Source organism: Toxorhynchites rutilus, chromosome 2 (genome assembly GCF_029784135.1).
Source record: "Toxorhynchites rutilus septentrionalis strain SRP chromosome 2, ASM2978413v1, whole genome shotgun sequence".
Taxonomy (NCBI): Eukaryota; Metazoa; Arthropoda; class Insecta; order Diptera; family Culicidae; genus Toxorhynchites; species Toxorhynchites rutilus.
The window spans coordinates 275,732,735-275,750,648 of record NC_073745.1 but is presented as its reverse complement, the minus strand read 5'-3'; the positions used below and the strand labels follow the sequence as shown (position 1 = coordinate 275,750,648).

General features: G+C 43.7%; 1 protein-coding gene across 4 annotated transcripts in view; it reads left to right on the top strand.

Moving 5' to 3' along the window:
• Positions 1-17,027, top strand: part of LOC129764197 (uncharacterized) — a 34,790-nt gene extending 17,763 nt beyond the window's left edge. For all 4 annotated transcript variants that reach the window (XM_055763050.1, XM_055763052.1, XM_055763049.1 and 1 more), the window contains one exon: positions 2,351-17,027. In XM_055763050.1, the coding sequence (XP_055619025.1) occupies positions 2,351-9,852 (7,502 nt within the window). In that variant the 3' untranslated portion in view covers positions 9,853-17,027. The remainder of the gene's footprint in view (positions 1-2,350) is intronic.
• Positions 17,028-17,914: the final 887 nt, after the last annotated feature.

The window sequence follows — 17,914 nt, the reverse complement described above, 5'->3', positions numbered from 1 at the left end:
TTTATTTACATTTCAACTTATTCTACTGTTTGTAGCAAGGGGACCAATTGCACGCAAAGGATATAAGGATATAAGGATAATCACACACGAACATCGATAGCTTTAAGGAAAATATAGATTTGGGACATGTAATCAAGGTCTAACCGAGCCAACACATCTCTCACCGGCACATTGGGCTGTCTTCCTCTAGCCCTGAGGGAGTTTTCTAAATTCGATCTGGCGACAAGATACAACTCGCACGACCAAACAACGTGCTCGATGTCGTGGTAACCGTGGCCACAAACACAAAGATTGCTGTCGGCAAGATTAATACGAAAGAGTAGCGCGTCTAACGTTGGACATGATTCGGGAGAAGGTGCGAATAAAGTCTCGACTCAAGTCCAGACGTTTGAACCATGGTTTGAAGCTAACCTTAGGGATAATTGAGTGGAGCCACCGGCCCAATTCATCTTCGTTCCATTTGCGTTGCCAATTAGCGATGGTATTTTTACGGACTAAAGAGTAAAATTCATTGAAGGCGATTTGACGCTGATAAATATCGCCTTCAATCGCACCTACCTTTGCTAATGAGTCAGCCCTCTCATTACCCGGAATTGAGCAATGAGAAGGGACCCAGACAAAGGTAATGACATAACAGCGTCTGGTTAAAGCACTCAAAACTTCTCGTATTCTCTCAAGGAAATACGGCGAGTGCTTTTCCGGCCTCACTGAACGGATAGCTTCGACAGAGCTAAGACTATCCGTTACAATGTAATAGTGTTCAACAGGTCGTGAGGCGACGCTGTCCAGTGCCCAGTGTATTGCTGCCAATTCAGCAATATACACTGAGCAAGGATTCTGAAGACTGTGGGAGGTGCTAAAAAATACGTTGAACACTCCAAATCCTGTGGACTCATTCATAGAGGACCCATCAGTAAAGTACATATTATCGCAATTGATACGCCCATACTTTGCATTAAAGATCGTAGGAACGATCCCCGATAGAAGATAATCTGGAATTCCATGGATTTTCTCCTTCATGAACAGATCAAAATGTACAGAGGAATTGATGTAGTCAGGAAAACAAACACGGTTGGGAATATACGAAGAAGGAACAACCTGCATGGAGATGAATTCATGATATGAACTCATGAATCCAGAGTGAAAATTTAGCTCGATCAGTTGCTCAAAATTTCCGATCACCAATGGGTTCATAACCTTACACCGGATGAGGAACCGAAGAGATAATAAATTGAAGCGATCTTTTAGTGGGAGTACGCCTGCCAAAACCTCGAGACTCATGGTATGCGTTGAGGGCAAACATCCCAACGCAATACGGAGACAAAGATACTGAATTCGCTCGAGTTTAATGAGGTGTGTTTTGGCAGCTGATTGAAAACAGAAACTGCCATACTCCATCACTGAGAGAATAGTTGTTCGATACAACATTATAAGATCTTCGGGGTGGGCTCCCCACCATGTGCCGGTAATTGTACGGAGAAAGTTTATTCTTTGTTGGCATTTTTTACTCAGATACCTAATATGGGCCCCCCAAGTGCATTTGGAGTCGAACCAGACCCCAAGATACTTGAATGACATAGCATGAGTGATCGGTTTACCCAAAAGTTGAAGGTTTGGTTTTGCTGGTTTATGCTTCCTAGAAAAAACCACCATCTCTGTTTTCTCCGTGGAGAATTCGATCCCTAGCCCAATGGCCCATCCACATAAAAGTTAAACTCCGTTATTTTGAATGCTTTACAATTGAGTTCTATGCGAATTTGTCTCATCTTCCGAATGAAAGCAACAAGTTCGTTCAAAGCGAAAAATATACTCAAAAAAAGTTCAATAAGTTTGTCATAGTTGAGGATTGACCACATTCGAGAAGGATTTTTGTTCATCAAATATGATTTTCTATCATCTCCTGGAAAAAAGTGTGTCAGCTACAGAACACTCTGTATAATCAGATTTGTGCTGACTAGTGAAAGGTATAATACCATCTAAGCAAATTGTTTACCACTAGAGATATCAGTCCTTCGCAAGATACTGAATAAACGATACAGGAAAGCTACACCAAACTTTGCAAGTGCCAGAATAGTTTTCTGTCAATATTCCGTTTAGCAGGGAAACTGTAATTTGAGAAAAACGCATTCTGTATGAATGGGTTTCCGTCGTTAACATCAGAATCCATTTCGTTCTTGCAAAGTTCTGCGAAACGACAATAAAGTGGAGTTTAGCAGCAAGAAGTACTGAGCCGTTAGAAGCCTTCATGAATATTGCACATTGATGATGTGAGGATCTGGGAATATCATCTTCTAGTACAGCCAGTGCTAAATACTAATTTCTTCTTCATTTTCTCTGCCATCTATTTTAGAGTACACCGAAATGGTAAACAACCTCCAGCTGGCGTTCGAGAAGGCGACGAAGAAGTATTTCGATTCGAACACGTCGGACGACGAACCGACGCTGGAGTACCCAATCTTCAAGGAGAGACCCTTCGCCACCGCCGCCACCGTCACCGGTACCAGCGACAAAGCCGCCGTCGATTCGAACGGCAGTTTGAGCAACGGCAAGTCTGTGAAGGAACATAAAAGCGGCAAGAAGGGTGGCAATAACAGTGGTGGTGGCGGTAATAGTAAGCACAACAGTTCAAGTGATGCTAAAAGTGAAAGCAGGAAAGAAGATAGTTATAAAGATTCTAATAGGTCGAAAAGTGAAATTAGTGACGACAGTTCAGGGAAAAAGTCATCATATCGTGGTAGTGGTACCAAGAAAACCAAACATAGTGAATCGGAATCAAAGAACAGCACTGAAGCGAATCAAATCTCGTATGCTAAAGGTGTAAAGCGGAAGCGGAAAGAGAAAGAAAAAGTGGGCGTGAGTAAAAGCAAACGAACAAAACGGAATCAGACGGATGATGAGGGAGAGAGTGAGAATGCAGACGATGCAGAAGAAGGTGATATATCTGTGGGCCACAAAAAGCATTCTGGTGAAGACCGTGGTTCCTCGACCCCAATACTGGAGGAGAGCAATAAGAAACATAGAACAAAGAAACATGAAAACAAGCTGAAGGTGAAAGAAAAGAAAGGACAAAAGAAGAATTCCAAGAGCGATGCCAGGGAGACAATTGAGAGGGAATGTCCGATCCGATCAAGATCGCCATCTCCGGCTTCAAGTTGCCAAAGTTCGTTTTCGCCTCCATCGATAAAGAAGGCGGAGAAGGGTACAGAAGAATCAACGTTAAAACAAAAGCATGGTAAACGGGACAAAAAGGAGGAACGTCCGGTTGTTGCTGAACACAGTGGCAAGGGCAGGAAAAAATCATCTAAATATATCGACACATCGTTGAGTTCCATGTCACCCTCTCCGGTAAAAGCTAAACGGAGGAAGAAACATCGAGTGGCGCATCCTGAGGAGCAGAGTGAAGCCGAGAAATTCACAGATGTGCCTATCGATGAGGACGAAAACAAAGAAACTGATCTCAGTAATTTTGCGGATATCGATGAGATCCGAGTGCAACAAGACAATAAAAGGCACGATTCGGATGATAGTCTAGCGGAGTATACGAATTGTGAAACGTCGAAAAGGGGTAAGAAGGACAAAAAGATGAACCAGAAAACGGGGAAGCCCAGGGGTAAAAGCAAACACGAGGATAAATCGAAGAAGGGAAAATCAAAAGGGCGAAATGAGAAAACCAGAAAAACCAAAGCTGCTGATAGCTTTGAAGCTTCCTCGGTGATTTCATCGAGCAATGAAGAAATTCCGGAAGAAACTGTGAAAGACAAATGCCAGAAGCTGGCTGAGAAGGAAATCAAAAGTGCCTCAAAGAAACAACCAAAGGATTTTTCCAAATATACGACGCTTCCAAGGGACAGAAGTTTGTCCAGGAGCTTCTCAAGATCTCCAAGTCCTCTCCCTTCGATAAAAGATGGGTACGATTCATTGTCGGAGCATTCGATGGAATTTGATGATGATCGGAATGCGACCAAGCTAATTCCGACCCGACCGATTACACCTGAAATAAAAGACAAGTATGATCTCATCAAGGAACGACGGCGGAATCAAGCGAATGCGAAGCTACCAGTTATGCCAACTATCGTGAATGACAAACCGGCGAGACAGAAAAGCAAACCTCAAGAGAATATTCGGAAAAAGTCAAAAGGGATCCAACCTCAAAATACCAATCCAAGTGCCTCAATTCCTTCCACCAAGCAGAAAATAAAGGAGGAGAAAGAGAATCACTTAAAGCCGAAGGAAATGGGGAAGAATAAAAAGAAATCGACTGATCGACCCGCTGAGATTCGTAGCGAATCGCCAGCACCAGCGGAACTATCCAGTTGGGCGGAACCCTTGGAGAAATCTCGACTCTCTTACAAAGATGAGAAGGCGGAGAAACGTGAGGTGGAGAAAAAAGGAAACCCTAGCGACGAATATGATTTTGTAGACGATTCTCTTCCAGAGCTTCCAGAGACTCCGAAAGCTTCCACACCGATACCTTCGCCATGCTTACCATCATCCGTAGAGAAACCCACGCAACCTCATAAAAATAAAGTGGAGACGGCAAAGAAAGCTAACCATAAAGCAAGTAAAACTACTACCCAAAGCAAACATACAAAACCAAATCCGAGCACGGCAAATAAACAACCCAAAGCATCCGGAGCCAACATGGAAGCCCTGGAATTGGAAACCGAGCAAACGCTGAAGGATATAAACAAATGGTTGGAAAACACTCCTCGTTTTTCAGAATACAGCTCCGCTAGTAACTCCCCATCTCGTTATATCATGGATGATTTGGATGCGGTCACGGCAAAGATTGATGCAGCCGATTTCCGTAAACCCATCACTCTTGCCCAGCTTCCAGAGGAAACGGAGAAGCCAATTATCCCATCCACCCAGCAGGCAGAATCCCCACCACTGTTACCGATTCCAACGCCCATTCCGACGGTGGTACCAAATTCTCCGAAAGGTTTCCACCATCCGGTTCAACCCGCGTCTAAAGAATCGATCAAGCTGAAAAATTCAAGGGACCAAACACATGGGGTTGAATCAGTGCAGCAGGAGCCCATAAATAACAACAACCACGCTTCGGTACCGGGTGTTTTAGTAAAACCACCGCTTTCACAACCACAACCAACCGTGCTACCTGCAACTCCCGCGCCCCCAGTTAACCTGCCCACACCAATGCCGATTGAACGAGCCCCTCTTGGTCCACCACCAATAATTCCACCCCATTCGCAGAAGAAAGAACCAAAAGAATCCAAGCGAAAAAGCCTCAAGGAAAAACTAAGCCAGCTGGGGTCACGAAAGCGGGAAACCGTTCACAGAACCATCGATCGACTTCAACCGGGCAAATCTAAAGGAAATTTGCTCAATTCTATTCAGAATCTCAACAAACCGGAGGAACTGTTCCCCCTGGGTGGTGGACCAAACAAACTGAAGGAGGTTAAAAACTCTCTGATAGTGAAAACGGACGAGTCGAAACCAAAGCTCAGCCTGGGAACGGTACTGCACACCGAAGGATTTGGTTTGTGCCAGCAGCACAATTTCGCCGACGAGAAGAAAGAAGAGGAGAGCGGCGGCGTGGATCGGATCGAAGCGAAGCCCGATTTGAAGGAGAAAGAAAGCGAACATCAGTCGCTCAGTTCTTCCAGGGAGGATGATGGGGATAAAATGTTGATCAATGAAGATATAAAGACGGTCAAAGCTGTCCTAGCCGACGCTGGGAAGGTGGTGGTGGATTCGCCAGAGAAGACAGCAGCAAAAGCTGCCAAATCGGATAAACCCTCGGCCACTCCGAATTTGAGTGCGTGGTTCAAGGCATTCGGGGCTCCGAAGAAGCCTAAGAAGGCGGAGGAAAGTGAGGAGGCGAGTAAAGGTTCCCCATATGAGACTGCCAAGAGCAGCGAGAATACTTCACCGTCGGACACAACAGGTCTTAACGTTCCGATTGTTCCAAGTTTGGAAAGCCCAAGCTATCCTTCGTTGATGGCTCCGAGACAGAGGAAAGCCAGCACGGGGAGTACCGTCTCGGAGAGGTCTTCGTTCAGCCAAGACCCTGACAGTCCCCGTATTGGTATCGATGAGAGAATCGGGGTTTATCCGGCTCCCTATCCGAGCCCGATGGGAGCTTCGCCTATTATGACCTCTCCGAAGTTGGATGAAACACAGAAGAATACATACCCATTGAATGGAGCTATTAAGGTTGGGTTCTATCAGGATACGACGACAAAAAGTAGTCCTGAAAAGAGCTGTAGCCCGAGAGACCTTCCCTCACCGTATCCTCAATACTCGCAGCATCTGTACACTGCAAATTCTAACGTGAGTGGAGCTAATCTATACGGGAACTATTCGTCGTATAGCGGAAATAACACCGCTAGTACCAGCACTACGGACGCGTTTAAAGGATACGATCAGTACAAACAACCCGCCTCTCAAGAGTCCGAATATAACTCGTCAATGAGCCCCAGTACAAACCCGAATTCACCTTATCATAACCCGCAGTCGTCGCCTTACCAGCAGCAACCCAACTCACCCTATCAACAGAACTTCAATCAGCAACAACCAATTCCATCTCCGGCCTCGTCCGGACCGCTGTCTCCGTATAACAGCAGTTCACTAGCACCACAACCGTCAGTACAACAATCTCCGGCCCAGTCAGTTAGTGGTCATTCGCCTTTCAACCCATCGCCTACTTCGCCTTATCAAACACCTCAACATCAGCCACAGAATCAACTCCCGCAGGCGCAGAAACTCAATCAACCCCAGCAACAGCATTCATCGAAACCAAATACTCCCATTCATCAGAGTCCAAATTCACCGTTCTCTCAATCGAATCACAGCTCTCCGTATTCACAGCAAGATCCAAACTCACCGTATTCCCAAGGCCAACTATCGCCTTTCCAACCGATGTCACCAAAACCTCCTCAAGCCAACCATCCAACAATATCACAGAGCGCTACTAACAATAGCCTGAAGTTGGCTCCCCCTATTATCACTCCACAACAAGCAGCAGCTGCGGCGGGAGTCACACTGCCGGAATCACCAGTGAATAATCATTCGCAACAGCAAGCATCGCAAGCTTCGCCCCAACATCAACAACAACAACAACAAGCTTCGAACACCGGCGGCCAAATATCCATGCAGCAGCAACCTTCACAACAATTACAGCAACCGCCGCAACAACTGCAGCCTTCTCCACAACATTTGCAGCAATCCCCACAACAACAACTGCAGCCATCGCCTCAACAACAATTGCAGCAACCATCCCCTCAACAATTGCAACCGGCTTCGCAGCCACAGCAGCCTCAACTCTCTACTCAACTCAATACCCCCACAATTTGGAACCAACAACCAAGCTACAATCAGTTCTCGTCCCCTACGGAGAACCCAATCGGGTTGAATGCGAACATACCCACCCCAGCCCACATGCACCATCTTCAACAACCGCCCCAATCTCAAACTCAGCAACTGAAGCCACAGCCTGCTCATCACAACATTCAACACATGCAACCCCAATTGCATAACCAACATTCGCAGCAACAACACCATCATCAACAACAGCCGCAGCAACCGCAGCAACAACAACAGCAACAACAACAGCAACAACAGCAGCAGCCCGCATCATGCCAGCAACAACAATCGCAACAGTTGCAATCGACAGAACTAAACAACCTCACACCCGCTCACAGTCAGTCGAGCCAGGGCCAATCAACCATGCAACAGCAACAGCAACAACAACAACAACAACAACAACAACAACAACAACAACAACAACAGCACCAGCTGCAGCAACATCAACAACACAACAGTCATTTGAGTAACCTACTCAGCAATAATCCCTACACATCTAACTATGGTCGCCAAGCTTATGACCCCTCTGGACAAACCCATACTCACGCTCATTTGAGCCAAGACCTCGGCAAAAACTCATCCAAAGTACCTGACCTGATCAATTTAGGCTATACTAGTGGTAACCCGGAAAGCAGTGCGAACAGCAGCAAGACTGTTTCCCAGCAGCAGCAGCAGCAACAACAACAGCAGCAGCAGGAGATTCCCATGAATATGGGTAACAAAGGGGCGGAAAATGATGCCAAAGGGAAGGAACTTTCCAAACAACAGCAGATGATTGAACTGATTGGAGCGATGAACTACGGAAATGCAATGGATATCTCGATCAGTAAAAGTAAGGCATTCGATATGTTCAACAGGGCGGCCACGATGACCTTTCCGCGTGGTTTTCCCGGCTCTGTCGGGAGTGGAATTACAGCCCAGTCGCAACAAGAATCGGCTAAAATGGGTTACACCGGGTATGAACAGTTGCAAACGAACACCACCAAAGCTCATGACATGAGCGGTTCAAATCCGTATAATCTACATCAACAGCCACAACCAAAAACAAACCCGAATGAGTTGCTTGCCGCGAACAATATTCGAGCGCAAGATAACACTCTGCAACGATACGACCAGCAGGCGAGTTCGAACGTTCAACAGCAGCAGCATCATCATCCCCAACAACAGCAGCATCAGCAACAACAACAGCAACCACAACAACACCAGCAACATCAGCAAGGAAATATAGATCTCAGTACCGGTTACAAGTCATTCAGCGCTTCACAGTCTTCCTCCTCCTCCCTGATGGACCCAACGCTGAGAAGCTTGACATCGTTATCATCCCTGTATCAACAGGACGATCGTTTACTGGGCACCAGTTCGGCTCCGACAGGATTCTATGACAAGAACATGCCCCCGACGGCGCACATGTTCGGAAAAAATCTCTCGAATCTTCCGTCGGCGACGTCTTCCACGGTTGGCGGCTCGGCCGCGTCGTCAACCTCAACGTTACAGCAGATGTTCAATACGACCATGGCCACTACGATGGCTTATAGTGCGGCGGCGAGAGATCAGCAAGCTTCCTACGGTGCAAACTATCACCAAAGAAACGATATGTTGGGCCAAGCGCAGAAGGTCCCCTTGAATATACCTTCTATACCAAATCCGGTGGCTCCGGTGGCTGCTGCCCCAGAACCAGCGAAACCAAAACGTGGCCGAAGGAAAAAGGAAACCCAAGAAATGCTTCAACAGCAAGCCATCCAGCAGCAGCAGCAGCATCACCAGCAACAACAGCCACAAACGCGACCGAATACCGCTAATCAGGGCTTCCAAACGTATGCTGGCATGAAAACGAACCAAACATCCGCCTCGTCTGGCAATCAGTCGCACGCAGTACCTAATACATCTGGAAATGTTGCATCCATTGCCGCCGGTGGCGGCAACGCGGAGCCATCGGCAATATCGTTGAAAAGCGCCGTTGTTCCGGGCAGTGCGTTCAACTTCGGCCCCGGGCCAACCGGCCTCGGTTTACCTTCGAGTCTATACGGTGAGAACTCCCCCTACCTGGATGAGTTCCGCAACAATCCCAACCCCTACTCCCCCTACCTTGCATCTAGTCACAGAGGAGGACCCACTTCCACAGGAGCGGCGACGGCGGCGGCGGGTGATGGATCGGATAAAGCGGTGAATCCCACGGCATCCACAGCGTCAGCCGCGGTGGCCGCGGCAGCAGCAGCAGCAGCCGCTGCAGCTGTCCACCAGCAGCCACCAACGGCAGCCTCCGCATATCACCAGTTCCTCTCCCACCCCTCGTCTCGCCCATCGCCTTATCAATTCATGAACCAACTGGATCCACTGCACCAGCAGTACATCCGACAGGAGGAACTTCGCGCCCAGATGATGCTGAATCAAAGTCTTGGTCTGGGGGCGCCTACGGCGCACGCTCCCCCAGGAGCCTATGGACAACCGGGAGCGTACCATCCGGCCCTCGGGATGCATAAACCCTACGATGCCATGAATTCGATGAATCGACCACCCTGGCTATAACAGCAATCCGATGTCGCCGGTCACGGTACGGAACCGAACCTCCGTACAAAGGCTGGCGGCATTTGTGAAACCCACGTGGAGGGAGAACCCGCGGCCGCGTTGGTCTCCGACAACGGCGCAGCCGGGGGAAGTAATGAAACGGTTGCCTGGGACGCTCGGAGGAACCAAACTAATTTCTAGGAAGAGTCTGCATCTTCGGCTTTGTTTTAGTGTACGTATGTGTATTCGCAGATGTTAATTTTATAGAAACGGTGATTTTAATTTGTTTAGGCTTATTTTATGGTACCGTACCACGAAGTACGCTGCCATGTCGAAGGTATATACGTGAGTTTCTGAAACCATAGTTTTCCGGTATGTCATAATGCAGGCGGTGATGTGTACTATGTTAGGGTATATTAAAGTTCTTGATGTGTTTGTGTAGCTTATCATCAATTCATGATTCATTCTCTCTGTCTCTAACTCGAAGCGATGGATCCTTTGTGCAATACTGGCGAATATGTATAATACCATTTGTGTTAATGGAAATTGCTATTATTAGGTTAAAACTTCATTCATTTAGAATCCGGAATCATAAAACCAATTGTATCGTTTTTTATATCAAACTGCAGATAAAAAGTCAGTTACAGTTTGGATGAATTTTCGTACTTTTCTTCGGATACCCTCCACCAAAGTTTGGACTCTCTGTTGGTCAATCTCAGCGACCATTTAATTCCACGATATCTTCATGTCTACAGCATCCAGAGCCACATCGACACCCTTCTTCAATTTCCGCCTGACAATTGTTCTTTTTTTCCGACCGGGGGAGTTGGAGACAAACGGGAGGATTGAGGCCTTTATCAATGTAATCGATCCGATTGTTACGGTAGCACTAAATCACCTCTCGACTGTAGTGGCATCTTGCCAAACTTGGCAAACCTTTGTCCGTTGTCTTGTTTGTGACGAGTAGGGGAAAAGGGGGGAATTTGAACCATCTAAACAAATCGCCTACTATTTCCAAACCAATACGGTCTAAATAAAAAATGTCACATTGTATACTGAGCTACACTTGTTTTCTCTCAATAAATAATGTTTAATCATTATATAAAGCTTCAATCTACCAAATATATCATAAAATAAAAGAGATGATTTTTGAACATTAAAATTTGATGCGAGGTGATTTGGACCGTCTGTGGGGTGATTTGGTCCAGTGTGTGTTTCATTGAAAAAAAAACATACGTAGAACATTAAAAAAAACAACGCACCAATGCGTTGTTACAGACATTTTGACAACCCTCACCATAACGCAGCACCCCACTGGTGGTTGCGGTTCAGGTGTGGGAAATAGTAATCTGCCTCTCGGTGAATAGTGAGTTAGCAAATTTGGCAACGCGATAGCAACCGAGCCAAGTGTTGCTATTTTCAACAAATGTCAAACATCTGTTGTGGGTTTCATTCGTCTTGTGTCCGTTTTTTTGTGATTTTGCTCTGAAGTATTATTTCGGAAGTGTATATATATATATTACATTTATCTACCAAAAAATGAACGTGACGAAAAGAGAATCAACTGACACTTGTCATTTCTTCTAGTAATAGCAATCGTATTTAACAACCTGCGGTGCGAAAAAGAAGTGATACTATAGCAACCGCGATAGCAACGAGGGGTGCGCAAATCGACGAGTTAATAGATTGGCAACGGCTAAAACTCGAGACTAGAAGTCTTGAATAGTAACGTATTGGTGCGGATGCCCTTACGAGCCGTGCTGCGCGCTTGAATCTGGATTGCTCTCTCTGTTGAGGTATTTTACTTCACACAAGCCTATACGGTTCAATTGGGGACGCGCTGTTGTTTTTATGCTTTGCTTAGAACGAACGGAGACAAAGCGGGTGCTAGAATTTGAATTTATATGTATGTGTGTGTGTGTGTGTGTGTGTGTGTGTGTTTGTGTGTGTGTGTGTGTGTGTATAGAATGAGACGCGCATCACACAAGTGAGAAGAAATGTTTAGTATCTGAGTTCTGCGCCGGGTACATTTTGCGCTGTCGTGCTTATGAATTTTGTGCGCTTCGCACCAAGAGAGAATACGAGTGTTCTTTGAGCGCGCGCTGATGAAAATTCAACTCAAGCGCAGCGCTGCGTTTGTTTTCTGAAGACTGATCCCAAGGCATTCTGAAAATTATTTCACCGTGAACTGTAAAAGGATATGTTTAGCAGTTCTAGAGTTTTCATTGAAAATTTCGATATGGATGCAATTTCATTCAATCGGATCTCTGCACGGGTTGAAAAACTTCGTTGCTTCAGGTTAATCCGCGAACAACTGAATATTTTATACGAATTACTTTATTGAAACTCGATGTTTATTAATTTCATGTTTACTGGCGAACTTTTCATATGAAATAGTACGTGAACAAAAACATTTTGTTCGCCACGATTTTCTGAGTTGTTTGTTCGCAATGTAGTTCGTCGTGAAATGATCGTACTGACCTGTTCATGTTCACGTTCACGGGGGCTCTAAACCAGCCTTTAGCTGCCATCAGTGAGCTCAGCGGTGTTTGAGTTCGTACGGTCGTTAGGGATTCTCATGTTCTCAACAACATGTCCAGCTGGAGAGCAGTTTAAGTCCTTTTTGAATGTGGTTCTCAAACCCAGCAGAATCGAAGAAAGACTAAAGGATCATTTCATGACTGCTTCCGTCAGCTTATGGCTAAAGTGTTCGACTATTCTATTTGCTTTATAGGTAGGTAATACGCGATTGTTCGAGTATGATTTGTTCCTAGTATAGATGTCAATTCGCTGAATTATTCCGATTCGAATTGGCGGCCGCGAGATCCTTTGAGAGTAAAGTGCCATTGCTATGTTGTACGCCGTCGTATCCTCCAGTAGAATTGCTACTGGCTATCTGGTAAATCGATCTACAATGGTATGAAGATAAACGTAACCGTTAGATGGTGGTAATGGGCCCACTAAATCAATGTGGATATGGTGGTGCAGTTATGTGACGCTGAACATTTGATTTCTGGCATACTGTACAATTCCTCACGAACTCGGCGACGTCTTCGTTGATTTTTGGCTATACAAATCTACTTGATAGAACATAAGAGTTGCTCGTATGCCAGGATGGGCAATGTTATGGAAATGTTTCAAGATTAGCAACTATGCGGCTCTAGAATATATGGACGTGCGAAACCTCTTACATAGACATCACAGCAAGGGGTTTCGAATACGGCTGCAAAGTAACTTGTTTAACGAAGAACTAATCGATGCGAGTAACCTCAACAGCTCTGCATCGGTATCTTGGTCCAGTGCAATGGTTTAATAATCAATCGGAGATGGAGAACCGATGGAATCAACTCTAGACAACGTATCGGCAGCAACGTCGTTCCTCGCACTAATGTGTTTCATATCGGTGGTAAATGGAAAAATGTACTGCAACACACCTTCGTGGGGTAGACGATAAGCAGATTTCGAAGTCATGGCATGCGTTAAAGGACTATGATCGGTAAATATTGTAAATAGTGTCTGAAATATCTGACAGCCATTTTCATGGGTGTCAGCTCCCGTCGAAACGTAGAATAATTCCGTCGACTTAATGAAAGAATGAAACGAATAGAAGCCTAGCGGCTGCACAGTCTCTTTGATTATCTGGTGTAGCACTGCTCCGGCTGCGATGTTTGAAGTATCCCCGAGTAGATCCAGAGGTGTTACCCGAAACTCAAACGCTTCTATTGTGGGTCCACTGAATTTTCCTGAAATCATTCTTCATGTTACCTTGTTACCTTCTTGTTTATTACCATGACGTTTGAGTTAAGTCGATCGAACACTTTTCGCACACTCTTCGATGGAAGACAATACTAGGCATATACCATTAAAAAACGACAATAAAATCTAGATCACCAAATAGCCTATGCATAAATCTTTGGAACGTTTGACATGCATTACACAGGCCAAACTGCATCCTGGAGAATTCAAACATTCCAAATGATGTTGTAACGGCAGTTTTTGGTATATCTTCTTTGGTAAGGTTAATAATACTGAATATTGACTTACCGTGGAATGAGTTTAGTAGATCGTGGACTTGTGGAACAGGATAACGATCTGGGACCGTCACGTGATACAACTTGCGATAATCACCGAAGAAGCGTATTTGTCCAGATTTCTTGGGTACACAATGTAACGGGCTGTCCATGAACTACTGGGGGAAAGACAAATGCCGAAATCCATAATCATTTGGAATTACTTATCTGTCACCATCCTGCGTGCTTTACAAGCAGCCGGGGGTCCTTTAGAAACAATATGATGCGTAATGTCATGACCAACATCTGTGCGTAACATGGATGGGCGTGTTATGATCTGAATTTCTTCAATCAAAGGCCGAAATAGATGATCATAGTTGATTGTTGTAACATCGTGAAGGGACGTTTTCGCCATCCCGCCTGTGGTTTTTAACTTCGTTGTTCCAACGATGATGTTACGGTGCTTGAGATCTGCCATTATACTAAAAAAAAACAGAAAATCTACTCCAATTATGATGGTACTAACGTCTGCGATGAGAAAATTCCACGAAAATTTTCTGCGGATTTCAAGATCCAAGAAACGTGTGTCGAAAGTCGGGATGTTCGTACTATTTGCAGCGCGCAGTAGGAACGTGATCGGTGGTTTAGTCTTATCTCTTCTGGTAGCAGGTAGAACCGAAACATCCGAGTCGGTATCAATCAAGAACCGGATGTTATTAGTCATATCGAAAACGGTTGAGCGACGGCTTCCCTTACTCGCGCCCACCTCCGCCGTGAACGATGAACTGCTGCTTGATTTTTTGGCTTAACGTTTGCATTAAAAAAATAAAAATAAGACAGATAATCGAGTTTGATAAATTTCTCATGGAAGGTAATTTTATTAGCTTGCTTGCAAAAAAAATCTGACAGTCTTTTTTTTCTCTTTACTGCTGTGCTGTAAGGTTGGTAGCTTTTCGATAACAGTGTTACTAAACCGCATACCCTCTCGCATACGGCTTCTCCGCATGGTACTTTGGTTGGAGCTGTGTTTCTTAGCGATGTCGATGTCCGAGAGTCCCTGGTTTGTGTTAGTTTTTCTTCATATCTTCAATCTCAGCTTCCGATTGTAAGTTCCACTAATACACGTCCTCTGCTCCATCCGAACAACAGTTGTACGTTCACGAAAACGTTTCAGCGCATCATACACGATCGATTTAGCCACCTTCAGCTTTTTCACGATTTTAGTACCTGAAATCAGTCAATTCTTTTCTCGGCTTCCATCTTGCATAACATTTTCAAAACAAAACGGATCAACGTGCATTTTTTACCATCGAAAGAAACAGGTTTTTCTAACAATTTGCTGTCAAAAGATTTCAGATATGTCTACTCCAACCACTGCTATAAAATGAACAGTGATTCCGGATTCTAACTGAATCAAACCTTAGCGTTCAATAGCATATGTTTGATAACTGAGCAATTCTCTGTCGAATGAGTAAATGCCTCAACCCATGCCTCTCCAATTTGAATGAATGAATGTCCAACAAAAAGTCGATTCTCTACAATCTTTTCTCAGATACCAATCCACTACAATTAAATTTTTCTTGTAAATCAATGTAAGCTCTGTTGAAGGTTTCATTCAAATCGTAGAAGGTCATGCAAGATTTTGTTTTGGCAGACTTCACATAGAAATGCTGTACTGCAAACATAGCATGAACGATTGTTATTTAATCAAGAGAAAAATCTATGTGGCTTTTTCAATTGTATATCACTATCTGGCTTTATGTTAACTGTTTGTTGTCCCATTTGTTGTGCCCTTCGATCCCACAAAGTGGTTATTTAAATATTACATTAAGTGCTGAACATAGGCTTACTACTTCAGCAGGATAAACCACTCTCGATACCGTAATATTTGTTAATATTGTGTTTTGATTACCTCGTTGGGGACTAGACAAACGGCGCCTATTGTACCAGGCAAATGGTGAGCGACAGCTTCGATTATTTGGACGTGATTTTTATTTAGGTTAAATCGGTTAAATTGTTTTTTTGTTGTATATTTAGTTTTTTCCCAATCTAGAAATATGTTCGAACCAAATGAGATTATACCAAGGGAAATGGAACGATCCGAACGGTTTCATAAAAGTTTTTGCAAGAGTTTTAATTCCGACCCCTAGTTCAACCACACTTTCTCTCTATCTATCAATTTATTATGTATATTCTAACCAACGTTTATTTCTGAACATGATACGATTATTCTCCCGGACACGCAATCGCGCACGCTGTATCAATTAGGCCGTAGAGATACGTTTTCGCACGCTGCTGTGGCCACATCCAAATACAAAACCGCACCTGCGGAATATTCGTAACCAACAGAGCAAAATTAATACAAACATTTCAATGTAGAACTATTCCCTTATGCCTTATTTATAGAATGATAATAACTTATATTTGTTGAAAAGCATAACAAATACCAAAAAGGTAAATTTTCATACCTTATTGGGAACGATAAGAAAAAGCTATACACAAAATAATTTGTGAACAGTTCATCTGAATTTGTGTTCTATTCTCTCGTAATGAAATTTCGGTAATCAGAACCTCTCTGTTATTATTTTGTCATAAGTGTGTACATACGTCTTAATTTGTAGTGAAATGTTGTCAACAAAATCAAAATATTCAAAGCGTGTAAATATCTTTATAGTTATGGTATACCTAGGAAAATGACACGACATGGTCAGAGATCAAAAAAAGTCTAAAAGTGGTACACGAGTTTTACGTTTACTAGCCTATATAATACATGAAAACGTACAATATATATGAAGTTATTTGGATATAGGAATTATTACAAAGGATAAACCAACAACAACAAAAAAACATACAGAAATGTTTACTGTGTACTAGATGTAAGATTTGATAACAAACAGAACACTAACAGATAAGAAACAGAATTTATGTTTACGTCTTCGGGTAACAGAACACAACATGTTGGTTAATAATATTAGCGAAGTAAATGAAAAATAAATCGTATACATATACAATAATCGATTTAGTTTTATACTTATTACAAGTATCCACTGCAAGAGTAAAACAAACAAAAATATATTATTACGTTACAAGTAAAGAAATATGGAACAACAAGTGTGAAAGTAGTAGAATAATTTTACGAGGAAAGTGTAAATTACAAAACTGGAACAAATATATTTAAAAAACAAACAGATATTTCCTATCCGCATATCACAGACATGTTAGAATATTTTCAAGCAGAGTTGCAAGACCTATGGAAATCTGATAGATCAACGAAAGTCTTCGAATTCTACGAAGCTGTGCTATACGGTTTTTTTCTCGATGAAATGTCGTAATATTCAAAATTATTACATTCAGGGTAGTCGTTTTGAGTTCAACAGATACAAATTTAATTTCCTGTTAACTGGCATTATCATTACTGACGTGATGATCATAGAAACATCTGGAGATAACCTCAACAAGCGATAACACAAACCGATCACGCTTCGATCGATGGTCAGCACTTCTCCGATATCCTCGACGATAGAATCTATCGTGGCGCTGACATCGATTTTGACCACTACCTGGTGATAGTCAAACTGCGTTCTAAACTGTCAGTCGTCAATAACATCAGACATCATCAATCACATCAAATCTCATTAGGTGAGCAAACAGAAGCTGCACCACATTTTTGTCGACTTCAAAGCCGCATATAATATGTTCACGCAACGGCTAGTTTCTGGACGGGCCAAACGGCCAGTTTTCTCTTTTATTACCTATTCATCCTTCCGCTTTACGATATAAAACCGATGTGAATACGCAAATCGGCCTTAGTCTACATTAGAAAGTCAAATATATGACATCCATTACACCGAATATTGTTATAATATACTCGACAGAGAATAAAGTTGTGTCGTTTCAATCTCCAAATCAAAAGCACTGATTCCCATGATCCGAAAGGTGATAGCGGTAACAAATACAATCGACCGACGAAAGCTATGGAAAATCATGGACGAACACGACTTTCCTCGACATGATTGATACAGACAACGATGAATGCGTATCTCAGACGATCTGTTGGAATCCTTTGAGACTCA